Source organism: Dunckerocampus dactyliophorus, chromosome 14 (genome assembly GCF_027744805.1).
Source record: "Dunckerocampus dactyliophorus isolate RoL2022-P2 chromosome 14, RoL_Ddac_1.1, whole genome shotgun sequence".
NCBI lineage: Eukaryota > Metazoa > Chordata > Actinopteri > Syngnathiformes > Syngnathidae > Dunckerocampus > Dunckerocampus dactyliophorus.
In genome coordinates, this window is record NC_072832.1 from 905,425 (window position 1) to 933,288 (window position 27,864).

General features: G+C 46.0%; 2 protein-coding genes across 5 annotated transcripts in view; one reads left to right on the plus strand and one right to left on the minus strand.

Moving 5' to 3' along the window:
• Positions 1 to 13,519, plus strand: part of LOC129193587 (transcription factor COE3) — a 105,160-nt gene extending 91,641 nt beyond the window's left edge. For 2 of the 4 annotated variants that reach the window (XM_054797818.1, XM_054797819.1), the window contains exons 13-17: positions 4,446 to 4,511; positions 4,700 to 4,871; positions 5,091 to 5,276; positions 7,630 to 7,797; positions 11,617 to 13,519. In XM_054797818.1, coding sequence (XP_054653793.1) covers positions 4,446 to 4,511; positions 4,700 to 4,871; positions 5,091 to 5,276; positions 7,630 to 7,797; positions 11,617 to 11,648 — 624 coding nt within the window. In that variant the 3' untranslated portion in view covers positions 11,649 to 13,519. The remainder of the gene's footprint in view (positions 1 to 4,445; positions 4,512 to 4,699; positions 4,872 to 5,090; positions 5,277 to 7,629; positions 7,798 to 11,616) is intronic. The other 2 variants (XM_054797821.1, XM_054797820.1) reach the window with 1 other exon arrangement.
• mgmt (O-6-methylguanine-DNA methyltransferase) overlaps positions 1 to 27,864 on the minus strand; it is a 95,296-nt gene that overhangs the window by 11,769 nt on the left and 55,663 nt on the right. The gene's annotated exons all lie outside the window — the stretch shown is intronic.

Sequence of the window (27,864 nt, forward strand, 5' to 3'; positions counted from 1 at the left end):
AATTCAATATTGTTTTATTATTAAGCTGATTGCTTTGGATTCTTTACTCCCCCCACCCCAAAATGAGCCTAAGCCCATTCTTTTCCAATTCCTGGCGTAATCCACCAGGAGAAAATATTACAAATGTGCTCATGTCAAGCAATTAGCCGTGTATTTAAATGAATCTCTCTTCGTGTGCTCTTTGAAGTACCTTCATCTAATGGCCCCGTGCTTCTAATGCATTCATTACCTCGGGCTACAGCTAACACAGTAATTGCCTTACGCTTTTATAATGGCATTAGCACTCCGAGCTACGCAACCTCGGCCCTCTTTTATCAAGTGCCATAATATAAATACAACATCCGTAATCTGCTGCTGGAGGAATCGTGTTCGGACTCTTTTGGAAGCCTCGTCATTCGGAGGCGCGTGGAAACCTCAGCTGATCCGTCACCGCGCGGCGGTTGAACACACCGACGACGGCGGGAATCGGTCACGCGTTTGTCGAGCCGACAAAAGGAATCATTTGAGGCCTTTAATTGTTTCCATTTAGCGCGCCGTCCTCTGATACGTCTCCGTGACGTGAAAGCCAATTACGCTTATTCCGGAGCAGAATTGGGATTTACATGGAAATGTTGGCCGCTAAGAAGACGTCAGAAGACGACGAACTCGAACGCCGGCGCCTCTCATCGTTCCTCGGACGCGACGGCGCCGCCCACTTGAGGCGGCTCGGTTAGTTAAGACACCACGCGGTAAACGACAGATTAAGGATGAGAGGCAATATCGTTTCCTCCTCCTCCTCCTCCTCCCTTTTTTCTTCCTCTCTCCCGCGTCCCGAGCTGTCCTTATGTCGCTGCTGCAGAGCGCCATATGGACGAGGAGCGAGCGGACGTTTTACGGCGAATGAAACACGGCTCGCGAATGAGGCGCTCTTAATTGCTTTAATTGTTGCTTAAAATTGAGAGCCATGTAGGAGATCTAGAAATATGATAGAATAGATTATTGGTAATTATTAACTGCGGGCAAGAAAGCGACAGAAAGCCACTTTATCTCACTCAGCGCGCGGGAGACGAACGCGCGGCGCCTGATGAGAACACATCAAGACAGCTGGTCCTCTCATTTAGCCTACCTGCCGCACGGCGAGCGTAATTCTTTATTTGTATGCAAACTAGATGCATGCCACGTTGAGCATACACACCAATTTCAGAGGTAAATGCCCGTTCTGAGAAGCACCCATCCGCTAACGTGGGCTGGATTAAGCGATATGTTTCCATAAGAAAGCCTGGCATATGCTGGAAGTGCTTCTGCGGCGATTCATCTTGATAAATCAGGGAGCGCTAGATGTGCTCCTCGGGATGAAAGGGCCCGTAAACACACGCGTACGCCGGCGCGCCTGGCGAATGCAGGCCGAGTCTTGGAGGTCGCTGTTTGAAGGCGCGGAGGCTGTGTTTACATTCATTTACGGCAGCTGCCGTCTTAATCCCGCGCCGCCACTGCCAAGTGATGGAACACTTCAGACAAATTACGAGGCCCGCGAAAGAAAACACAGTCAATGTGGGAGAAAACAAACGCCATCTGAGACGTTTCTGCTGGCAGATTTGCATTGCTTTAAAGCGGGGTTCTAAGAGGCCGGTCAACAAACGTCCGCCTTGCGGCAGGTGACGACAAGCCGGCGTTCGCCGCGACAACTCGCCTCCGTCGGATCGAGCGCACTCCAACGACCAAAAAAAAAGGGACAAGAGGTTTTGCTCGGAGCATATTGTGGAAAAACAAAGCGAGCAGTCTGCTCGCTTGAGAGGGATTTAACGGCGAGTGGCAGATTCAAACGCCGCCGCCTCGCCCGAGCGCTCGGAACGGAGCGGGACGAGCCGGATCGGCGGCCAACTCCTCCTCGGTGTTAAGAGCCAAAGCGACACGGCTAATCCGCATTGTGGAGCGGGGGCAAGCGTGCAGACACGGATAAGGCGGCATCCTGAGCGTCCGTGTCCCCGAGGCGCCGGCACCCATCCTGCTGGATGGGAAGTCATTTGTGAAGTCCTTCGCAGCAGCCAGTCAGAGAGGTTAATTGAAAAATTCCTTAACGTCATTACAACAGAACTAGATTAACCCTCAGCTAATTCACTTTATTGTTCTGAGGAGAGGCGACTTGCCGCTGAACTCTGGAAGCCCGGAATCAAGCGTGAGGTGTTGTTTTTTTAAAGGACCGTGCCAGTTTAATTAAGATAGGGAACATTATTCACAGCTCTGCATGCATGGGAGGAGCAAAGTGGTGTGCAAATGGAAGAGCGGCGCCTCTCCTCTTAAAAACAGGACTGCTCTTTATTTGGGCGCTCTGGAGAAGCCAAGCGATAGCGTAGAACAGTGATTGCAGTGTTCTGAAGGAGGGGTAGGATGAAATAAACTCTGCTTCTTCCTGCTCCTTTTCAGACATGTTGAACTGCGGAAGTGGTGTGCAGTCGTCCCTCGTTTATCGCGGCTCATTGGTTCCAGACGCGACAAAGTGGGATTCAATGTTAATAAATGGAATACTTTCATAGAAAACCTTTTTGTGACTTTCTAAATACGGCTTTTAACATGATTGGAGCCCCCCAGACATGAACTACCAGCCTTATAGTCACCTTGACACTCCGTTTCCACCACATTGCGCAACACTAAAGCGCAGGCTACAGCCGCCGCTCATAGCATATAGCAAGCTAACCACTTAGTGGGGAAGAAGGACAAAGTAAGACGCCAAAAACGTCCCCCTTACACACGGAATGTTTTGGCTACGTCATGTGGGACATGCCATGGCCGCCTCCATGCGGTGCGGAGGTAACGCAACGTAAGCTAACGTCTCATCAATGTGACATCACTGACGCCTGGTGACCGCAATCCAGCCCGTGACTCGTCTTTCAGTCATCTTGAACTCATAACGGGCAAGGCAGCCATCTTTGAGGAATTCAGCAAGCGTGATAGAGCGAGGGAGCAATGTAGGAACCGTGAAGTGGAGAGGGACGACTGGATTCCCGTGTAACTTTGCATGCACGTTTGAAAGAACCACAAACTCAAGTGAAATGACCAAAAGGGGAGCGAAATCGAGAGGAACCTGGCCTGTGAATGTCCTCCTTCATCCAGGTGATTGTGTTCTTAGGGCGTCCAATCCACTACTAGTACTGCTGAGAATACTACTACTATTACTACTGCATGTACAGACTGTAGACCAGTGGCAGCAGAACCACTTTCACTTTAGACAGTTTGAACACTTCAGCAGCAGCAGGAACAAACCAGGCTGCTTTTCTTGCCGCACGCATCTCAACCTGGTTTCCTTCACTGGAGTCCCTGGTTAGGCCCCACACCGGGGGGGGGACACCTTTTGACTGGCGGGCCACATTGGCAGAGGGACCGTCTTATATATCTATATCTATATCTATAGCTATATATTTATATCTATATACTGTATCTATATATATCTATATCTATATATTTATATCTATATACTGTATCTATATCTATATCTATATATATTTACATCTATAGACTGTATCTATATCTATATATTTATATCTATATACTGTATCTATATCTATATATCTATATCTATATATTTATATCTATATACTGTATCTATATATATATATCTATATATTTATATCTATATACTGTATCTATATCTATATATATATATATATATTTATATCTATATACTGTATCTATATCTATATCTATATATATATATATATATATATATATATATTTATATCTATATACTGTATCTATATATATATATATATATATCTATATATATATATATATATATATATATATTTATATCTATATACTGTATCTATATCTATATATATATATATTTATATCTATATACTGTATCTATATATATATATCTATATATATATATCTATATCTATATATATCTATATACTGTATCTATATATCTATATCTATATATTTATATCTATATACTGTATCTATATCTATATCTATATCTATATCTATATATATATATATATATATTTATATCTATATACTGTATCTATATCTATATATAAATATATATATATATATATATATATATATATATATTTATTCCAAAAAAAGTGCAGCCTTCCTTTAACACTCAAACATACGCAGTGTGCTTGAACGCCTCAGCAGCGCAGGGCAGAGACAGAGAGAGTTGTATGAGGAAATAAAGCACACACACACGATAATGAAGCAGGAGTCTGTGTAAGCCTACAAGAAGAATGATCCATTCCTCACAGAGTCCGAGTCACCAGTGGGTGGAGTCTAGTTTAGACCGTTTGGCCGTACGCTAACCGAGACATACGCTCTTTGTAGCGTCCCACGGGGGGGGGGGGGGGGGGGGGGGTGAGGTGGTTCTGAAAACGTTGTTGATCGGGAATGCACGAGCTGTTCCACGCCCGTCTGTTGCTGTGTGGCCGTTTAACACTTCCTCTTTCTTTGTCTCGCATCGCCAGGAGGTGCTACTGAAGAGGGCGGCTGACCTCGTGGAGGCCCTGTACGGGATGCCCCACAACAATCAGGTCTGTATGCGCACGGCCGGCAGCATCACCACAGGCGATGTTTCACACCACTATATCTGGAGCGGGATGCGAGTTAGCCGTATAGCCGTGAACCCGCGCTTCAAAGGCGACGCGCGGATTTAAAAAAGGAAACTTGCAGAAAAAACCCAACAGCAACCCTTCGCCTTCTCCCGTACTGCGCTTCTCAGGAGATCATTCTGAAGAGGGCAGCTGACATCGCCGAGGCCTTGTACAGCGTTCCCCGCAACCACAACCAGATCCCCTCCCTCGCCAACACAGCCTCCCACGGCATGATGGGAGTCAACTCCTTCAGCAGCCAGCTAGCAGTCAACGTGTCCGAGTCACAAGGGAACGACCAAGGTATGTGATCTGCGCTGCGCTCCAAAGTCAGAGTAGCGGCTGCAGAGGTTAGCGGGAGGTGAACGTTTTTTTTTCCCCCTCGTTAAAAAGGATAGAAATCCACATTTCTGAATAACTGCTCCATCTCCACAACAACACAGGCCTCCATTAAGTTGAGAGCTCTCGTCTTATGAAAGTGCCATCTGTACGTGTAAACGTCCCTTTCCTGTCACCACCCAGTGGGCTACAGCCGGAACACCAGCAGCGTGTCCCCCCGGGGGTACATCTCCAGCAGCACCCCGCAACAGTCCAGCTACAACACCGTCAGCAACAGCATGAACGGCTACGGCAACGCCGGCATGAACCTGGGGGTGCCGAGCTCCCCGGGGTTCCTCAACGGATCCTCTGCCAACTCCCCGTATGGAAGTGAGTAGCTCGCCACCGCCGCACGCCGCCCTTGCACGAAACTGCCGCTGATTCAATCCCTGCTGCCGCGACCCTTTTCGCCTCGATGAATGACCGCTAATGCGAAGGTGTCCGCAATTTTTCCACCGGGGGCCACACGGTGACAAAGCAAGGGCTGCGTTCATGTTTGTGAGTGGGGTGAAATCCAGTATTAATTTTAGGATTATTATTATTAGGATTATATTTGTACTGTATTAGTGTGAGCTAATCCAGTATTAATTTTAGGATTATTATTATTATTAGGATTATATTTATATTAGTGTGAGCTAATCCAGTATTAATTTTAGGATTATTATTATTATTAGGATTATATTTATATTAGTGTGAGCTAATCCAGTATTAATTTTAGGATTATTATTATTATTAGGATTATATTTTTATTAGTGTGAGCTAATCCAGTATTAATTTTAGGATTATTATTATTAGGATTATATTTTTATTAGTGTGAGCTAATCCAGTATTAATTTTAGGATTATTATTATTAGGATTATATTTTTATTAGTGTGAGCTGCGCTCTTTGCTCTTTTCCCCCATTTTTGCTGTTTTTTCTGTTTTGCTGTTCAAATATTTCAACTTTCTGCTGAAATAATCTTCCTAACTCTTTTCCTCATAGTATTTTGACTTTATTCCCATAATGTTATAACTTTCCCCCCCAGAGTCATTTTCCAGAAATGACAACTTAGCTGTGGTTTGTTTGTCATAATATTACAATTTATTTAATTTAAAACCCCTGACTTTCTTGGATGTGCTGCGAAAATGACATTATTTTGGTTTATTCTCGTCAAATCGTGCCTTTTCTGTCTATTTTGACTTTATTCTGGTAAAATTTCTGCCAGTTTTCATTGAATTTTCCATCAATGTCAGCTTCCTCCTTGCAAATGTCCTCCTCATAAGTGGGAATATTTCCAGAATATTTTCACGTCGCTCCCCTGAATTCCCGCTTGATTTGTTTTCATAATTTCACGTCTTTCTTGAACACTTCAGCTTTCATTTTCTCCTAAAATTAAAATGTGAGATTACAACTTTTTCTCAGAAAGTTCCACTTTTTCCATTTCTGTGTTCTGTTTTTTAAACGAATTCAACTTTCTTCTCGTCGATTATTCTTCATCATCTTACACTCATTCATTCTTCTAAATGATGTTTCTATTCTTGCTGTTTGTTTCTTTTCTTTGTTTTGTTTGTGTTGTTATTCAAATCTATTTTTAGAACGTGCCCCAGGCCGTTAAAAACAAAAACACCCCCGCCTTAACGAATTGCTGGCCCTTCTGGGAACGCGTGCGTACTTGACTTATTATTTACGTTTGTATTGATCGCAACACGACGTGCTGTGCTTTTGGAGGCAGCTCTTGCCGTTTGGGGGGGGGGGGACCGGCCTCCACACGGCGCCTTTTACGTAATCACCCACAGCCCCAACAACACATTTCCAGCTGGTGGGGGTAGCATGAGAAGCGTAACAGGCGGGACATTGGCTGTGTGAGGGTGTATACCTGACCCTCATGCCCCCCTCCCTATATAAATGACGCATTGCTAGCATAGAAGTTTTATCAGTGAGTCACGGATGGTCGCTACGTCCCAATGGTGTCTTCTTGCGTGATGGCGGCCATGTTTCTTAACACGTGGTCAGCCCCCCCAAAGGCGTGGAGCACATTTTGTGGGGGTTGTGCGAAACGCCCGCAAGTCGTAGCAGGCTGCTTAGTCAGATGCATTGAGCTGTGTGAGAAATTTCAAGTCGGAGTTTAGCTTAATAACAGCGGCACCGTGTTGTGCGTTTGTCTGAAAATGAACCGCACAGACCACAAAGCGGGGGTGCACGTTTGGGCCAATGCTCCCCCTGTTGGCGCGGCGGTTCAGGAGGAGTTCGCTTCCAAACTCCGGTGGTGAAAAAGTGAGGATGTGATTGCGGACGGCGTGAACGCGCACGCAGTAACGTCCGCCAAACGCCGCGGCTTCGAGAGAAGCTGATGTTAGTTTGTAAAACGTGTGGAAGTGGTTTGTGGGGGTGTTTTCTGAAAGGTTTGACACCCGCCCCTCACATTGCGTCATGCATCATCTCATCCACGCAGCAGGTGAGTGCCTACCAAGCTTAGCTGCTGATGGGGGGGCTTGCAAATAATGATCATGTGACCCCCCCCCCCCAACCCCCCCCCCCCCAACCCCCCCCCCCCCCCCCCCCCCCCGGACCCGACCCAACCCAACCCGGCAGTAACGCTTCCCCAGCCTTACCTCGACTGCCCCCTCCCTCTCTAGCACTACTCACAGCACGTTCTCACTCTCACCCGCCCCGCTGCCCCCTCCCTCCCTGTCGTCTCCGCAGTTAAACAAAAGAGCGCCTTCGCCCCCGTGGTCCGACCCCAGGCCTCCCCACCCCCCTCCTGCACCAGCGCCAACGGCAACGGACTGCAAGGTGAGCCCCCCTCACCCCCTCATCCTTTCCCTACGGACTACTGGTCAGATACCGCTGCTCAGGCCTCTGTCCGGTTTGGTGAGGGATTCATCATTACACATATACGCATCTTGACAGGCCCATTTACACCTCACGCACGCACGCACGCACGCACGCACGCACGCACGCACCTAACACACACTCCCCACGCAACACCCTCGTCGCCCTTTGGTACGGATGATCCCCCTCCGAAAGAACCCCGCCACCATTGTTTGGGTAATTATGTTTATTAGGTTTGGTGCGCGTGTCACCGCCGACGTGATTGGTTTGAAAACAAGCAAAGCCGCGGCGTTGCGCGCCCCAAGATTAATAACATTGGGCTTAATGAAGTGGGAAATTAAAGTTCATCTTGCTACACGTTGCTACTTATTAATACATGTTGTGCAGAAATTAATGAGCAATGCCTCGCCATCATCATCTGCGCTGGCAAACTTAAAAGCATCCCAAGCATGACTCTACAAATCCGCTGGCGGCCGCGTGCTCGTACATCATCCCCGCCACTTCGCTGCTCGCCTAATTGTTCAAACGTGCAAAAGTGGCGCGTGTGTGTAAACTCTGCCGGGGTGAGGCACGGACGCTAATGATGTCCCCGGCAGATGGTCTCGCCGAAGATACCTTTGATCATCTTTCTCGGAGAACGTGAGCAGGACGCCGTAGAAATGAAGACCATCTCCAAATATCCGTACAGCTGCGGAACCCAACGCTACTCGTGTTACTCTGGTGGGCCCGCGAGGCGAAGCGCAGCAGCCATTTCGGAACATCCTGTGTAACCACGGCAACGTAATTGACCACCAAACTTGAAAACAGCCACTTGATTAGGAACCCCCCCTCCAGCCTGCAAGGATGCACCGGGCCAGGCGTGGGCCACAGGCGGGCCCATTCCACCCCCCGCGCCGCCTTTCTAGTTTTTATATCAAACACCAAAGGCTTTCTTTTGCTCAATCCATATAGTTTCAAGTGGGGGTGCTCGACCCCCTCCTATAAATATAGAAAATATACCGTATGAATAAATATCAGCGTTTCCGTACGTCGTACATGGATATCGGGGGTGCATGCACCTTTCCAGCATGCAAGTTCTCAGTGGACGTGATCTATCTCTTACTATAAAACATATCCCATCTAACCGGCCAACTTTGAAAGTACGATACTAAATATGAAGGATTAGCATTTCACATTCACTTTCAATGATACAGGTAATCAAAGTAGTTGATATCATTCACCAATGATTGGCATTTCCATTCAATATGCAATAAAGGTAATGACACATCATTCCTCAATACTTGTGTACATAAGTAAGTAATATGTCACTTCAAACAGCTACGTAGCGTTCCTTAGACACACACTTCATGTATCACGTCACTTAGCATTTGCTAGCAAACATCACCCATGTACAAGAAGTGAAAAGGATGATGCAAAAGGCAATGCAGCCCAAGTCAAGGCGACATCTTAAAAAGCTTTCAGCAACGGCCACATTTTGCATTTCATCATGAAATACTAGTTTAAGAAAGGGAAGAGTAGAAAAACACGCGTTTCTATAGTAGAGTTCCTGACGCCACGCAAAGCCCTCAAACTATTCACTCTTTTTCTACACAAATAGCTGCTACAGGTGAATGTGAACTTATGTTCTAGATATAGATAGATATAGATATAGATAGATATAGATGGATATAGATATACAGTAGATAGATATAGATATAGATATAGATATAGATGGATATAGATATAGATAGATATAGATGGATATAGATATAGATAGATATACAGTAGATAGATATAGATATAGATGGATATAGATATAGATAGATATAGATGGATATAGATATAGATAGATATAGATATAGATAGATATAGATGGATATAGATATAGATAGATATAGATATAGATGGATATAGATATAGATAGATGTAGATAGATGTAGATAGATATACAGTAGATAGATATAGATATAGATAGATATAGATGGATATAGATATAGATAGATATACAGTAGATAGATATAGATATAGATATAGATGGATATAGATATAGATAGATGTAGATAGATATACAGTAGATAGATATAGATATAGATATAGATGATATAGATATAGATAGATGTGGATAGATATAGATGGATATAGATATAGATAGATATACAGTAGATAGATATAGATATAGATGGATATAGATATAGATAGATGTAGATAGATATACAGTAGATAGATATAGATAGATATACAGTCGATGGATATAGATAGATATATGTAGGTATAGATAGATATACAGTAGATAGATATAGATAGCTATAGCTAGATATGGATAGATATACAGTAGATAGATATAGCTAGATATGCAATCCACCCAAACTACCTTCGTGATCCACTGCTAACTCTCCATTGACATAACGTAACACAGCACAACGCAACATAACGTAACGTAGCGTAACTTAAAGTAGTGTAATGTAACGTAACGTAGCTAACGCAACATAACGTAACATAACGTAACGTAGCTAACGTAACGTAACGTAACTAACGCAACGTAACATAACGTAACACAATGTAACGTAACATAACGTAGCTAACGTAACGTAATGTAACGTAACGTAGCGTAATGTAACGTAACGTAGCGTAACTAACGCAACATAACGTAACGTAGCTAACGTAACGTAACGTAACGTAACGTAGCGTAGCGTAATGTAACGTAGCGTAGCGTAAGCACCCGCGATTGAAAGCATTCAACGCCAAGTCACTCGTTTGGGTAACATTTCATTTCATGTAACACTTGTCTTAGATTCTTTGAGACAAAGTGACGTTTATTGGATGCTTGCATGGACGCTCGTCGGTAAACGCTCGCTCGCAAAACCCTCCGCATTTCCCAAGACCCCGTATGTTACGTTCATGGGAACAAGGAAAGATCAGCCTTGGTAAAAAGGCACCACGTAAGACTTTCCTTGTGTGCCGCCGTGGTGCTTTTAAGCAGGTTCACTCGTGTGAACGTCTTTCCCAGCTGATATTTTGGCGCCGGTGTGCAGCACGGCCACGTGCACGAAGCCCACGGTGATGTGTGATCATGGAACCAGCATCTTTCTTCTTCTTGCTGGACTGCAAACCAACATTTAGCCTGATTCGGTGCGCTGTTGGCCCAACAGGATGTGTTTCACACGTGGGGAACTTTCAAAGCTCTAAAATGAAACTTCTATGATCATGAAATAAAATACTGTAACATCATCGACACATAAGTCAAGTAGGAATAAGAAATACTTTTAAAGCACTTTGTTTGAAAGCAGGTGGGTCCAAATTGTGGCCCGAGGGCCATTTGTGGCCAGTGGCTGTTCTTTTTTATTGGCCCACAACATATTCTAAAAATGTAAAAAAAACCTGTTTCCGGCATCCTGATTGGCTGTAGACCATTTGGGTTCACGGAGGACGACGAGGAAAGTAAAATAGGACGGCAGGACGAGGAGGCGGGGTCTGGGGAGGGAGGTGCGCGTGAGTCACGTAGGCCGGTAGGCTGACCATCGCAGTCCCAACATGAGAGCTTTGGGTGTCTCACGTGTGATCAAACGCGTGCGGAGGTTCTGGTGGGGGCTTTTACAGCCTTAAGACGCAATCAGTGGAAGCAAAGAAGCTTGGCTCTTTTGTGGATTTCACTTATTATGGCCTATTTTGGGAACCTACCCCCCCGCGGTAAATGAGGGAACACTGTACACACACACACACACACGCACGCACACACGCACACACACACACACACACACACACACACACACACACACACACACACACACACACACAAGTATGTCATTTTTTCATATTTATTTCCAGACGTGTTTGAAGCAGAATAACACTAACGACTTCTTTCTTCTCCCCCCTCCCCAGCCATGTCCGGCCTCGTCGTCCCGCCAATGTAAAAATGCACTTTTTGAGCACCAGTCTACCACTTTCACGGGACAAGCCCCCGCCCCCTCGCTCCCCGCCCCCACCCCAGCACAGGGCGGGTGTATCATGTATAGACGACTGCTTGTTCTTTTTAAAGATGGAGGTCAAATTAAAAAAAGGTCAAAATGACGCCGAAGGCTCACCAGGAAAGATTTGTTTTTTTTTTCTCTCTGGAACTTTTTTTGTTTTTGTGTGTATGTTTTTTTTTTTTTGTCCCTGCCTCCCCCCTGCTCCACTGCACCACCCTTGATGAGGACACCGGACGACGAAGGGTTTATTTTGCATCCCTGTTGGCGGGCGCGTTGCATCCGCGAAGGGACTGAGCGTTGTACAAAACACTGATGTACAGAACATCTTCCTCTCCTCTCCTCCTCTCCTCTCCTCCTCTCCTCTCCTCTCCTCTCCTCCTCTCTCCTCTCCTCCTCTCCTCTCCTCTCCTCTCCTCCTCTCTCCTCTCCTCCTCTCGGAACGGATCCGCACACGCAGCAGCCGTGCGTCTTTTCAACGTGACTTTTTTTTCTATTTTCAACGTGTGCGGGGAAGGAGAAACACGGGGGGGGCAAGACAGTTTCAACTGGAAATGATCAGAGATATATAATGGAGGGGACTTGAGCTTAAATGGGGTGGGGTGGGGTGGGGTGGGGCGGGGTGGGGGTGTATCATGTTTCATTCCTGCATTTTAACTTAAATTTTGTAATTTATTGTAGCTAGGAAAATCATCTTGAAGGTAAAAAAAAAAAAAAAAAACAAAACACAAAACTTCTCTCGGACTGAACAAGCACACTGATGTGTAGCCCCCCCACGGCCGTGTTGATGAATATGATGTACTTCCATGTCTAGAGCTTCCTTTTATTACGCGAGTGTTTGCCATGTTTTGCAGCTCTTTTGCTAGCACTGTATATGAATGCATTCCTAGCTACTGTGAAGTCTGTTTCTTGTTGGTGAGGAGCAGCCCCCCCTCCTTCTATAGCAGCTCCAACCCCCTTACGTGTTTTATATGTGCTTTCAACAAACAAAACAACAAAAAAAAGAATTGTAGACTATTGTGATATTGCCAAACTTGTGCTAAATATTTATACATCTGTCTTTTTCATGTTCTTTTAGATCAACTCAAAGAAAATGTTGAAAAAAACAAAAAAAGAAGCAAGAACCCATTGAGAACGTCGGCGTGCAGTACTTCCATCGTCACGTTTCTGTTCCAACACACACTTGCGCTCACTGAGGGAAATTTTGTAACATATCAACTATAAATAATGTATTTATCTGGGAAATTTTGTATATTGCTTTTCATGATGTATGTATTGATCGTCATGGCCTTCATATCGTCATGCAGCACACATCCTGCAGCCTTCCTTTCCTCTTCTTTTCCTCGTGCATCTACGTCACGTGCATCTACGTCACGTGCATCTACGTCACGTGTCTCCTCGACACACTCCTGTTACTCGTCCAACTTTTCTTTCCTTCTTTTTCTTTTACATGACTTTTTTTTTAAAGGGGAAGTCAAACTTCATTGTTTATTTTTATATTGATTTTAAATTATCTATACAGACCATTTTGGAGAAAACTTTGTTGGTTGTATTGTCAAATAAATTGTTTGTGACCCATATGATAGTTGTTAAGATCCAATAGAGACTAATGTGCATGAGGGACAACCTTGGAGATATTTACAAAAAAACAAGAAACCCCCAAATCAACAGTCCATCTGTGCTTGTATGATTATGATTATTATGATTATTGTTTTGTAGAATGTAAAGAAGGTTTTTACTCGCCACTCCTGACTCCTATGCCACATAGCTTCCACGTGTTTGCAGGGGAGAACAATTAAAAACATTTGGAATGGAAAGAGGAATCATGTTGTTCCTGAAGCGACTTTGCTAGCTTTGCTCACGGGGGGGGGGGGCAAAAGCCTGGAAATAATGCTTGCCAAAACGATTATTCAATTCAATTCAATTATTCAGTGAACATTTACAAAGTCATTTATGATGGATTTATTCCTTAAATATGGTTATTACATTATTATTGATAATATTAGAAACATCTGAAACTTACTGACGTATATTTCCATGAAGTAAAAGAATAGAAGTCAAAGGGAAAATCAAGCTAAATGAATTTGTTGTCAGTTTTGACAGAAAAGTTCTTATTTTTTTGTCAAATCCACTTTGAAATATGATTTATTCACGAACACTATGAAGAATAAGTGAATAATATCACGCTGACACGCGGCCAAGTAAGCGACCATAAGCGGACTCTTAGCAAAAACACGCTTCGCACGGCCACGGGAACACAGATGACCCTTTTGAAAAATGGGAATATGCTTTTAAAAACCTGAATATCACCCCAGGTTACTCCTTCTAACCCGAATGTTGGTGCATGTATGCGCCTATCGGGACACCCCCATCGAAAGGAACTTTGGCAGGAACTGCCAGCAAACATGGCCGCTTGCAAGCCACCCGCTTAGTGTGGAGGAAGACGGGAACATGAAGTCTTGTCCAGACGGTAGGAAGTTCCGGCATAGCCAAATCTATCAGAAGGGGAGCGAGAAGTCACGCCTAGCAGGGTTTGTACGACCGCACCTTCACCCAAAGTGTCTGGGGGGGCTCTGGTGGAAACGGGTAGCATGGATATGGATGGCTACGTTACACTCTTCTTCACTCTGTGTGCATGCTCGCGGCCCCGCCTCCACCCACCAGACAAAGACGGTGTGACTGACAACAACACGACAAGGTGCTGAAAGCAATGCACAGAGTGAACTCTCTTCCTGCCTGTTCGGAGGTGAGAGGCCGTGAAAACGCACATGGCGATATATCGAGGCAGGCAAAATGATCCAGCTTATTTCATTTATGATGTGATCCATAAACTGACTTCTTATCGTCCCGGGCCTGGTGGCCACGGGATATCTTGTCATGTTTGCATCTCACGAGGGTTAGCATACAGTTAGCATACAGTGGAACCTCGGATAGTGTCGGCTCCAGTTTGCGTGTTTTTCCGTTAATGTCGAAAATTTACGCCACAGTTTTGCGATGTGCTATTATAGACAAAGTAGAGTCTCCAGTGAAGCTAACGTATTAGCATATTAGCATATTAGTGGTCTGAACGTTTTCCTCTTTTCATTACAATTCATTGGATCGTTTTTCTTTTTCTGTTCTGATGCTTTTACTCCTCGTCTTCACATCGGAAACCCTCCGATAGCGGGCTAAAAAGAATCATTTTTACTCCCCACTTCAGTAAAAATCGCATGGCATGGAAAGAGGAATGATGCTGTTCCTCAAGCTTTTACCCCTCCTCTACTGTGCTAAAGAAGCCATTTCTCCTCCCCGCCTACGACGCTACATGTACAGCGCGTGTAGCATACGACGCTACATGTACAGCGCGTGTAGCATACGACGCTACATGTACAGCGCGTGTAGCATACGACGCTACATGTACAGCGCGTGTAGCATACGCGTGTTTGCAGGGGACGAAAACTAATCCAAAATGTTCCTGAAGTCCCCCTCCTGAGATGCTTTCATGCCTCTTGACATTGCGGCCCCCCCTGCGCTGCGCTTGAAAGCGTCATTGTAGTCATTCATAAACGCCCTTTTTTTTTACTTATTCAAAGCGCCGCAAATGGGGCTGATTGAAATCCCTCATTTCGTTGCATGAAGCCAGCGAGCTAATAAAGAATCAATACGTGAAAGCGCAAGGTTATCCTTTGTCTATAAGCGCTATCGTTTGAAGCCCTTCTGGTTGCGGCGCTGAAAGGGGCTGTGAAATCTATACTCATCAAGTGGGTCAAACAGAAGGATAGAAGTGTTTGAGGATGGGGGGGGTCTCCCTAAAAACAAGGGAGCATCTTATCAGGCGTCCTGAACGCGTACGCGGGGAAGCAGGTCACAAAATGTCAATTTCCCATCAAGGCCAACATTGTCCGACGCCGCCTCGGCTTTAATGCGCAATTAACGCGGCGGCAACCTGAGTGGCAATCAGCATATCGCCGCTCATTATGACCCCGCCGCCGCAGATAGTCGGCGGAGGGCCCTGCTGATAGCGCAGAAGGACGGGCCGCCGCTCAAAGGAGCAATTTAATTTTTAGCCGTGATCGCCTCCCGCCGTGGAATCGGTCCACCCGATAATCCGACGTGTGTGATAACGCCAGCTTCCTGACGTGGCATTATCTGCTGCAGGTGCAGCTGCCCATCCGTGGCCCCCGCTCGTATTCGCCACACAAACCTTGCACGAGCAGGCACGTGCGCGCTGGGCTGCCTTACGTGTCTGCTTGGACGTCCCGCCGTACGAACGTCGACATCACGGGACCAGGATGACACACAAACAGGAAAGAAGCCAAAACAAATGTTACCAAAAAGTCACCCAAGCTGGCCTGTAAAGTTTGCAGGAGTATTGCAGGGTTTCAATCGGGGGGTGCAAATGAGTTTTTGTGATTGGCCTGTGGCACATCCTAAACTTGCAAGTAAACAAGTGAATTATTTGATATAAATGTAGATATATATTTGACAAGAACAATGTTGGAATATGAGAAGAATAAAATCAGAAGGAGTTGCTGGAATAAAGAATCAAGTGTCCAGCGTTCCCTCGTTCCAGGCCGAGCCTGGCCCTTTAAGAGGAACTGCATTGTGGGGGGTTGAGTGCCAAGGAGGCGGTGTCTCTCTGCTGCAGCACCGGGAGCAGGGGGCACGGTCGGGGGGGGTGAAATACGCGTGAGTCATTTCATCGTTTCTTGTGTCCGAGCTCGCAATTCAAAGGAACTGTGAACTTGGAGATCAAAGCTTCCCGCTCGTCTGAGAGGAGCACGAGGCGTTGGGTGGGGGCTCTCACACAACCACTGCAAGCCAGTGCACTTGGATACTTCACAGCCTTAAAAACGAGGGGACACTCGAGTGCATAAGTACACAGGACTTGATGGAAGTCCATGCAAATCACTCGGGAACTTGATCTCAGCCATGGCCAGGACGTCCCGTGTGTACGCTAATGGGGGGAAATATATGGAATCATTACAATGAAACAATCAACAAATGAGGTTAAAGGTCAATTCATTCGAATGAAAGCTCAAATATGAAATCAAAAAGATGTTATTTTCCCCAGCGGTCATATTATTTACTAAAACTAAGTTTTCATTTTGGGACAACTTTGCTGGGTTTCAACCACGTGTGAAAAGTCAAACCCACCAAAACTAAAACTGTGTTTTTACGATATGAGAGAAAGTGGAGGTCCAGCGCGTCCTCCACTTTAGGCGACGTTCTCCTGTGGAGAACCCGGGCGGAGCGGGGCCGGGGGCACATCGGCCGTCCGAGGTGCGGACGCGGGCGCGTGCCAGCAAAGCCGTCGCCCCGCAGAGTCCAACACGATGCAGGCTTTCCTACGACGGCCACGTTGGAAAAAACAAAACAAATCTGACATTTTGAGGATAAAGTTGTAAATTTCGGAGAGAAAAAGGCCAAAGGGCACATAAGCCCCCCTTTTCATAGCTGTCTCAGGCCGTGCCTGTCAGCATGGAGTGTTAAGAAGCGTAAATGTAGGACTTGTTTGTTTCCACTGCGCCTTTAAGGCTGCGTCGTACTTTCCTCTTTTATGCGCTGCTTTGCCGTCTTTTCTGTTTATTCCGTTTATTCGATCAGCGGGGCTGCGACACCAAGCAGTTAGACGTTCGTTCACAGACAATGACGCATTTCCAACAATGTTTGAACTTTCATTTTTAGCATAAATTGCGCTTGCTGTTGTGCACCGTAAACTTGAGTGTGACGAGCGCGACGGGGTTAGCAAAAGCCAAGACAGGCGGCTCCTCTGTTTCCGGTTGTTTCCTGGACTTTTTTATCTTAGTAATAGCATTTTCCAAAATACTGCTCACATCTGAATGATTTCCACATGCGAGGCGGCATTTTTGCTCTGGTTTGACAAGCCTTCTAGTCACAAATGCGCTTGTTTGCGCTTGTTTGCAGCCTCTTTGGCAGCTGACAGATGTGACGTCACGCGGCGCAGCATCCCGACAAGAAAGTCAGCATATGATGGCAACAAATAAAGACGTGAGATTAGCAGATAAAGAACATGTAATGTTGACATATTTGTACAATAAAAACAACACAAAGAGAAAAACGAAGGAGAAAAAGTTGATCCTAATAACAGACTTTGTCAGCGACGCCACGCAGCAGCGCGGCAGACTGCTTGTCTTCAAAGATTTATCACAGCAGAGGCGTCCAAAGTGCGGCCCGGGGGCCGTTTACTGCCCACAGCTGTTGTTTGGCCTGCAGCACATTCTAAAAACATCATGAACAAGAAAACAGGAGAGAAATCAGCTGTAATGGAAGAAGAATTCAAGTCATAATCCATCGTCATGTGACCTTCAAATATACGTTTTAAAGTCGTGCTCTTCTGAGAACGGAACAGAAGCACAGCAGAACGAGCTACGATGCAGTGAAACGATCACGGCATCAGCATAAAGTCGGACGTTAGCTGCCACAAACGGAAAACAACAGCTGCCATTTTACTCTAATGAGAAAAAAAGTCCTGCTGGTTTTCACACCGTCTCAGTCATGGTGCAGGATCGGGCCTACGACACCCCCACCTTGCTGCACATGCATGCTTAATAACGCCGCCTGTAAGCATGTGACGTGTAAATGTCCCGTTGCTCTCCACAAAACGTCTTCTTTGGGTGTCTGCAGCAGATCACATGATTTCTTAGTCAGCTTTCATGTTTTGACCTTTGACCTTTTGGAACACGTTCATAAGGAGCTAGCATGTTTACATGCTGATGCTAATGACGACGGTTTGCCAAAGCCTTTCCTATGTCGCACTTCCTGTTCTATGGTTAGCGTCACAATTTCTTCTTTGCCACCTCTGGGGGCCCATCCATCCATCCATCTTCTATCCCGCTCCTCTGGTGGTCTTCATCACACAGAAAACACACCAGTGTTGAAAAGCAACAACAAGGAAACACTCGGTGGCGCGTTGGTGGAATTACTCGACGTGAAAGATCGAACTTTTCTGTTTTGTTCTAAAGTTGGGATTAGAGTCACACTGACAATAAAATGGTGACAAAAGTTCTTATTTCACAGTAGGTTCCACTTCCTGCTCTATGGTTATCATCACCATTTTCCTCTTTGTCAACACACACACACACACACACACACACACACACACATCTAAAGCACTCGTGGGGGTAATCCGTCAAATCAGGGGTGTCCAAAGTTGCGGCCGCAGCCTGTTTTTCATTGGTCGGCATCGCACGTCAACATAAATCACATGACAAAAGAGGATGAAGGCCAAAAGGAAGAGAATTAGAAATAAAAGTTAGGAAAAAAAGCTATGAGGATGTTTTGCCATCACTTCCTGTTCTATGGTTATCATCACGATTTGCCACCAGCGGCGGTCTTCATCACAAAAAGGCCCCAGAACATGTATAGTTGATGCCGACCTGGCTATTTGTGCCACACATGAGAAGAAAAGGAGCCACAGCACGTCCGTCCCGTGTGACGGCGATCGCTGCCGTTTGCAAGCACGCGCTTCGTGAAAGCGGAACAATAAGAAAAGAAATGAAAAGAGAGAAATAAATGTCAAAAAAAGTTAGGACGCTGAGACGAGCTGCAAATGAGAGGCGGCGCACGGCGGGGGGGGGGACAACGGCCAGCTGAGCAGAAAAAAGGAGGAGACAAGTTGCCAGCGTGGAAGTACAATCAAAAATGACATGTTTGCTCAGTTGTTGCCAATTTTAAGCGCTCTGAGGCAAGGCCGGAGGTGCGCTAAGATGGTCTCAGCAGGTTCCTCTGTGCCCGAGCAGCTCGGCCGCGCCACTCAATCATTCTGAGAGCCTCTTTATTGGAGAACTCTAATGGCCACCCTCCGCCATGATCTTAATGTGTGCATTAAATATTTATAAATCCTGGGTCAATAATGCCCCATAACCACAGCCCGACAGACCCCCGCCGCACCCCCTCCCTCTCGCTCTCAAACGCGGGCAAAGAGGTCACGGGGTCAGGCAATCAAAAGGGAGCGCCACTCTTATCAAGACTTTGCTGGCTGCTTATCTGTCAAAGGAGAGAAATATTGAAAGCGATATCGATCTGCACTCGACTCGCCCACGGCCACGCTTCAAACATCTGCTCGTGCGGATTGTTAGCTTTGAAAAGAGAAAAAGAAAAAGCTCCTTTTAGCATCAGAATCCTGTGCAGGCGTATTGAACGTCTCAGCTAGCATGGCTATTAGCGCTCATATCGTGGCCCCGGCAGGTGATTGGATAAAACTACTCACCCTCGGGCAGGACGTTGTCACCGCGCTGCCACCTGGTGGTGTTTTATTGGCATTGCAGGTGTTTCTTAAGTCTCTGATGATGCACTCCATTGCCAAAGGTCCCTTGAAGGTTACTTTGACCTTCATCGCAGACGTGATGCTCGAGGCGAGCGTTCCCAAAGACACCATGTGGCAGCGAGACGCCACACGGACGCCTACTTCCTGTTCGGCCACCAGTTATTTGCTAGTAGCGTGTTTCACCTCCTTTATGAAAAGATGGCACTTGGAACCTCCACGTTTGGGTTCTTACACGATTTGAATTCAAGAAATACGTCACGACAAAACAGGAAGTTGGTGTCTCGCTGCCACACCGTGTCTTTGGGAACCATCAAGTCAAGACTTGGTAAAAGGAACCTGAGACGCTGGTTCTTTCTGCAACTGATGCAAGAAGCCTGCCAAACCATAAAAGCCTGTCTAGTGTTGACATGTTGGGCTTTCTGGAGCGGATCGTTTCTTCTTACGGGAAAAATGGATTCGGTCGGCGTCCGTTTCGTTTGGAGTCGGCCCTTCTGGGAGGAAATAAGGACACTAACCAAGGTTCCTGTGTGTATTAAGAAAGTCAGCATTGCTTTGGATCAGGAGGAGTGAGCCAACTACAGCCTGGGGGGGCCACACCGAGCCCGTCAAGCATCTCGATTTGATGTTTCGAAAGTATTCTTTTTTAAAAACATCCTACGTGCGGCCGGCTACATGTCTCGCCACGCGTTTGTGATGAATTTGCGTCAGATCCCAGTTTGACCATAGCAGCATCTCTCACGCGCCGACGCTGCACTCGGCCGCAAGGCATGCCGGGTAGCTTGCGGGACACTCTCTTCTTCCTGCGGAGGCCATCGGCGCTCACATAGCCTTCCTAGTGTGTTTTACCAGCGTCATGCTAACGTTCTTCGTATTGAGACGTCGCGGCGTTGGATGAAGCGTGATGACATCAGTACCCGATGCTTCCAGCTTGAGCGGCGTGACTCAGCGCCACGCTGTGGATTTCCGTGCAGCTGATATGCGCCAACCCTTCAGAAGGAATAGTTCTTCATTAGCCAGCGGCGGGTTCATGGCGGCGCCTCCACGGGTGACTCGGCCTCTTCTAGGTGACCATCGGCGGGGCCGCTCAGGTGAAAGATTGCACGGCGGCGATAGCGCCGCGCACACAAAAGGGTCGGGCGGACAATGAGGCAGTCAATGGAGAGCTGGCGGCTGAAAGCGCCACAATGGCCGTGCATGCTGGGAATTGGGGCTCAGCCACAGAAAGGAATGAACCCTTCGGGGGGGCCACGGAGGACAAGCATTCAGAAAGGAGGTTTTGTTTGCGCTTATCAATCTGCACCGTCCCAGGAGGAAAAACAATTCCACCTGACCTTAAAAGCAGAATATTACCTGACACCAGGGGTGTCCAAACTTTTTCCATGGGGGGCCGCATACTGTAAAACCAAAGGCTGGAGGGGCCACTGACTTATTTCACTAACAAAGGACAGAAGAAAGAACGCACCACCCCAGCTCCACCCCCGTCCAGATCCACAAGCCGAAGAGACACAATCGAAAAGAGAAGACACACAAACACACCAGCAACAAATACACACCAAAGATGATAACGATAACCATAACGACCACAGCAACAACGCTAATAATTGGGGATGTCCGATATTGGCTTTTTCGCCGATATTGTCCAACTCTCAATTTCCGATTCCGATATCAACCGATACCGATATGCATAACATCACATGTGTCCTGGACTTGTTGGCTGATACATGCTGTACACATTCCAAAATGATAACTCACTTGTTGGTTTGTTTGCAGATGAAAGCGACTGAATGAATGAATGAATGATGGCAACTCAACTCTCAAGAAAGCAAATTCATTGCAAAAAAAAGCATGAATACGCACAAATATTCAAATATTATTATTAATAAAGGAGTAATTGGCGTGCATCAGCCACACGCACCAGTCGTGCCTAAAATCAGACCTATTTATTGATGATATCATATCTTTTATTTCTTTTAGTAATGTTGTGGCTTTATTGTCCTGATATGTAAACTTTACTTTTGGAAAATGAAAATGATCAAATCTCTTTTACTTCTATTTTTGGCCCTCAGGCTGCACCCCCGCCTAACGCATCCATCCGCTGCCCGTGTCGCCGTCGTTCAGGACGTTTAATGGATGCTGCTGCGATCGCGTTGGTGCCGACGCGTGTGCAAGACAAGCCCCATCAAAGTAAAAGCATGACGAGCGTTCCTGTCGGCTGACGAGGATCTGCTGAGCGAGCTTCTTTGTGCACAAACTCAACTTGGAGAGCACGAAAGAGCGCTGACCTTTCCCCCCCAACAATTCACAACAAAACGTCTTTTTTCTCCATAAATGTCCCGTGTGTGAAAGGGGACGTCCGATATCAACACACTGGGACGCAGCGTCGCAGCCCAAAGCAGATCCCAACAAAGATTTCCACGTCACTCGCTGAGGCGACCCAAACGAGGAGCAAAAGTAGGTTGGAAGAAAACTCCATGAAGGTTGAATTTGGGTGTCGTCTGACACTTCATCGATGCATTGATTTGACAAGAACGAAGATTGTAATCTCGTTTCACCAGAATAAGGCGTTAATATCCTGAGGGAAGAAAAGCATCTTTTTAGCATAAAGTTGAAATCTTCAAGAAAAAAGTAATTTTATGAGAAACAAAACAACGAATGAAGTCGCAATTTTCCAATTAGGTTGCAGAAGAAAAGTCCAAATGTTATGCAAAGTCATCATCACCAGCAGAATGTTGACAAGAACCAAGTTCACGCAGTCGCAAACTCATCAAGTCGATTTAACAAGAAATAAATACAAATATTTAACAAGAAAGCTGAAATGTTTGGAAAAATACAAAAAAAGAAATAGCAAAAACAAAAGGGAGCAAAGACTAAAGTTGATATTAATTTTACTAATAGTCTTTTTCCCGTGCATCAGCTTTCCCAAGTAAACACACGCAGTTAGCTTACCCACGCGTGTTGCTCTACAAAATATCCAAGCTGCATCCATTTTTCACTGTGTGGCCTCGCTGGTGAACGTTTGTTTTGGTCACGCGTGAAACAGCAAGGAAGCGCAATACGATTTTGGAATCAATACCTGGAAAACACGTGATAGACTAGAGCGAAGCCGGCGACTGCATAATCATCGTGCTCTGCCGCCATCTTTCACAACATCACCACGTAGGAAAAGAAACAACTCATGTGCGTGGTTTCGGTTTAAACAATAAGAAAGAAAATAAGCGAAATGATCAAAGCATTGAAAGAAGTGATTCATGAAAACCGTATCCACAAGCCACACGAGGCTCCACGTACGATCGCTCATCGTTTCAACAGACCAACGTTGCCTCAAATGACCGCAGTATCAAAAGTATCGATATTTTGATTTGAGAATCAATTTTAGAGCATGAAGAGCTGGCATCGGAAGTATCGGTATTTCAGTATCGATCCACACGTCACTACTATGTAGGCGTATGTTCCGCTTCCTGTTCTATGGCTATCATCGCAATGTTCCTGTCCCGTTAAACTTGAATGCGGGCGTCATTTGATACTTCATCAAAGTTTCAGTGAATTTCAAATCCACAAATGCAAGATTTCACCACAGCGGGAGAACCCGTGCACCCTCTTTTTCACCAAAAAGGGCTCCCGAAATGCGGCCTAGCCTTGTCTGGGAGCGTCGGGGCTGCAGGCGATAAAAACTATCATTGCAAGCGTACTTGCTGGTGTGGAGCTCCTTTCATAGTCGGCCTCTGTAGTGCTTTGTCCAGTACTTGTGGATATGATATCATCTATTAATAATGTATTGGCAATGGATTACATAAAAAGGGAGCAGAAATAACATCCAATATTCATGCCCCCTGAGCTCGACTGTGTCCAATCCGTTTGGCCCATAAAACCTTCGCCCCATTTCCATATCCGCTGTGGGTCACGACAGGTCTGCCGCACAAAGGCGCACAGAACCGCTCCACTCTGGAAAAGGGCAGTAAAAAAAAAGGTGAACCCGTACCAAACAACCTCCACAACCACCCACTTTCGGAAAAATAAAAAAGTTCTTTTCCGATTTCAGCGGCCGCATGTGCGACGCCCGCTGCTGCATTTCCCTCTTTAATTGTGCCACTTGAGAAATTGACATGCCTGTGAAACATGGCATGCATCTCGCAGTTACTGCGGCCCCCTTGGCAGGGAACGTTGATACAACATCTGCATGCTATAGAAAGTAATGGAAGTAGCAGAGGTGGCAGCTGCAACTCTACAGGAAGTGTGCCATTTTCAGGCAGCGCCGCTGTGAGAAGCGTTAACTGCCAGCCTGGTCTTGCAGGCTGCCTGCGAGTGCCAGGACACTATGACAAACAGGCTGGGGATGGGGGTGTTGCATCCTGGGGGATGACAGCTTCTGTTTGATTGTCAATAAGGCTCATTAGCAGGAAAAATGGGGAACGCAAAAGGAGATGAAATGGCTCGAGACGGCGTCGCCCTTGTGCTTTGGTTCTTCCATCGTGGCAAAAGTGTGCCATTGAAAGCAAAAACGTACAGAAAAAAACCAGCTTCACATTCAGAAGTGTATATTTAAACTATATACAACTACAGTGAAGCTTAGAAGAAGCCTGAAGAGAGGGAACGCTGTGTTTTCAGAGCTACGCTGCCACCTGGTGGTGCGACCCTAAGGACAAGCGGCATAGACGATGAATGAATGAATGTATTAATTATTGTTATTGTTCCGGAGATCAAGTCTGGTGCTTGTATGTTTCACCAAAATTAGCATGACATTACTGACACCTAGTGACCACTGTTGAATATTACATTCACAAAGTAAGCACGTCTTTGAATGCCTTGTATTTGAATTTTAAGTCATTTCTCCATTTTTATGCTTGTAAATGTTTAGCCATCCATCCATCTTCTATGCCGCTTGTCCTCATTAGGGTCACGGCTATGCTGGAGCCTATCCCAGATGACTTCAGGCGAGAGGCGGGGTACACCCTGGACTGGTGTCCAGCCAATGGCAGGGCTCATATAGACAAAGACATTCATAGCTATGGACAATGTAGAGCCGCCAGTGAAGCTAACATGCATGTTTTTGGAATGTGGGAGGAAACCGGAGTACCCGGAGAAAACCCCCCCACACACGGGGAGAACATGCAAACTCACACAAAGATGCCCAACGCAGATTCAAATCCAGGTCTTCCAGATGCTAACCACTCGGCCACCGTGCGGCCCTGCAAATGCTTCATTTAGTCAAAAACGACCGTAAATTCCAGTGTATAACAGGGGTGGGGGACAGCATCGATAATTACAGTAGATGCATCGTGATGTGGACATTGACGATTATTAATCGATTTATAAATGTCAATAATCGATGCTGACGGAAGAAAAACAAAAACGGAACAAAAAGATGGAAAGTGGAAGTGCCGTCCGGACAGTTTATGGTGGTGCTGAGCAACGCATTCATTGGGCCGCTGCAATGACGTCGCCTTCCCTCTGTCACCGTTTCCGTCTTTTGGTCTGCTGGCTTCCTCTGGTGGACAGAAGCAGCATTGCAGCCATTTTCTCCAAGCATGTTTTCTATGCCATTCAATGAAATGGTTTTCTCAACTGAAATGGGAACACTTTAAAGTGATGGTTTTTTCCATATAAAACTCGTATTGGTACATGTTTCTACATTTCTGATGTATCACATTTGAGTGCTAGCTTGATGTTGTTTGCAAGATGACGCTGTGAGTCAGATTGTTCGATTAGAGTCATGAGCTCCTGCAACTTCCAGTGGGTGGACAAGCTGGTGGTGAGTTCATTCAAAGCTCAGGATCGGCTCCCGTGACGCACTCGTGCGGCGCTTTATGACCTGGACACGTGTGGCTTGTACACCGGAATTTTTTTTTTTTTTTACAAACAGACCGTAGTCAAGCACAGCGGGATTCACTGATTCATTTATCAGGATAACTCAACCCCGATGTGCAGATGGGGCCACTCTATACACATTTCCCCATGCAAGTCGCAGGACCAGCCAATACGGGAATCCTAAAAGATGTTCAAGAGGTCTGCGGTCTTGTCACGCACGCATGAGGAAATTCAGTCTACTTTTGGTAGCGTCGCCGTACGTGACGCACCACATACCACCTGCAAGCGCCTCCATTCCAAACTCCATCTTTAAAACATCACGCACACCTCGCACAAAAGCTCATTCCTGCTCCGAGTGGCTCTCATTTTAGTCTCCGTGTCCCCCCTCCACCACCGCCGCCGCCACCACCAAGTCTCAGGCAGCGGCGGCCAACAAAGCGGCGTGGAAGGGCCTTTCCCTGAAGAGTCCTTGTCACGCCGCGCCAAACCTCTGTGATTATCGTTGTTTTTGCAGAGAGTGTCCGTGTCTGCCAATACCGCTGTTCCATAAATGAATTTGGCCCCTCGTCAACGAATTACCTAACACGCACAAGTGTGTATGTGTCACATCCAATTCCAACTCCGCGGCTTTGCTGGTGCGTGTCAGCTGGAGGACTTAATCATCAATCGTCAATCATAATAAGCCAAGTGCATTGATAGCCCCCCCACTCTTCTTGCACAGTTAAATAAAGTGGAAAGTGAGAAGTTAAGATTGACCTTGTTACATGGGGGCCACCATTTCTATTCCTAATTTAGTGTATGGATTAATTAGTCTTGGCATGTGCGCGTATCAGCCTTCCGCCATCACATCATCGCTTCAAGCTTTCCACAAACATCCCTGGAATGATTTCTGTCAGTCTAATCTGCATCCGCCGTCACGTCTTATTTCTTTCTTTTTTTCTTTTTTGGGGATTTTTTTCAGCGCCTCACTTTTAATTAATACTTAATTGGACAATTTATAGAGAGGACTTATTCCGGCGTTAGCCTCTAATCAATAGCCTCCATCTCCCATCATGCAAAATTAATCACGCTGACCTGTTATCTGCACACACACACACACACACACACACACACACACACACACACACACGCACGCGCATGCTATGATGCTAACTGGCAAAGCATGCATTTTGCACAAGGCTTGAGGAATCTGGCTCATATTTTCCCTTCTCCCTGATCCAATCCTCCCCGTCATATAGATCGGGAGTCTGCGGGGGCCCAGAGGCGCTGACAGAGCCCAGATGCTCCCAGTCTGTCTGGGGGGACTGTGGGAGACTGGTGCCATGGGGTCCTGGAGCCTCTTGAAGTGCCGCCGCCCCCGCCCCCCTCCGTCAACAAGGACCAAGGCTAAACCTGCACTTTGTCCAGGCTGAGACACGCTACTCTGCCGCGCCGCACGCTCTCAGAGTGATATGTGCCGGGAGACGAGCGCTCACGTAACGCGGCCGTTCCTAATTAGAGAAGCACGGTTCTGCTCTCGGGGTTCAGAAGGTTCCAATGACATACTGATACAAGGTTACTGCACACACACACACACACACTCTTTATGTTGCCATTGAATCCTGCTCCGTCTCATCAGGAGAATCCTAAACAGAGGTGTCAAACTCACGGCCGGGGGGCCAGATGGTGTCCCCAGATCACACGGCTTTATTTAGAAATAACGAGCATCAATAAGATACTTCAGTTTCGATGTCTTCATCTTCGTATTTAACAAAGATACGTTGCAGGTGACACGTTTACAGGATTACAACTTTTAATCTGATTAATCACAGTTGTCCATTAATTAATCGCGATTAATCACCATTTGCAACTATGTGTGAAATATCCCCAGTTTCTTTTGTATTGCATGTAACTATATTTGATCATATACGGTAAACAATCCCTGACTAAAGAATGCATGAAAAAGTACTGACAACATTGTATCATGAATAACGTAGCATGAACACATACTGTAAGTGTCTTGTTTGGACAGAAACCAAACGTACAAAATGCAAATGCTGTGCTTTTTAACTTCTTCTTTTTTGGCACCACACTGTATTCCCAGCATTT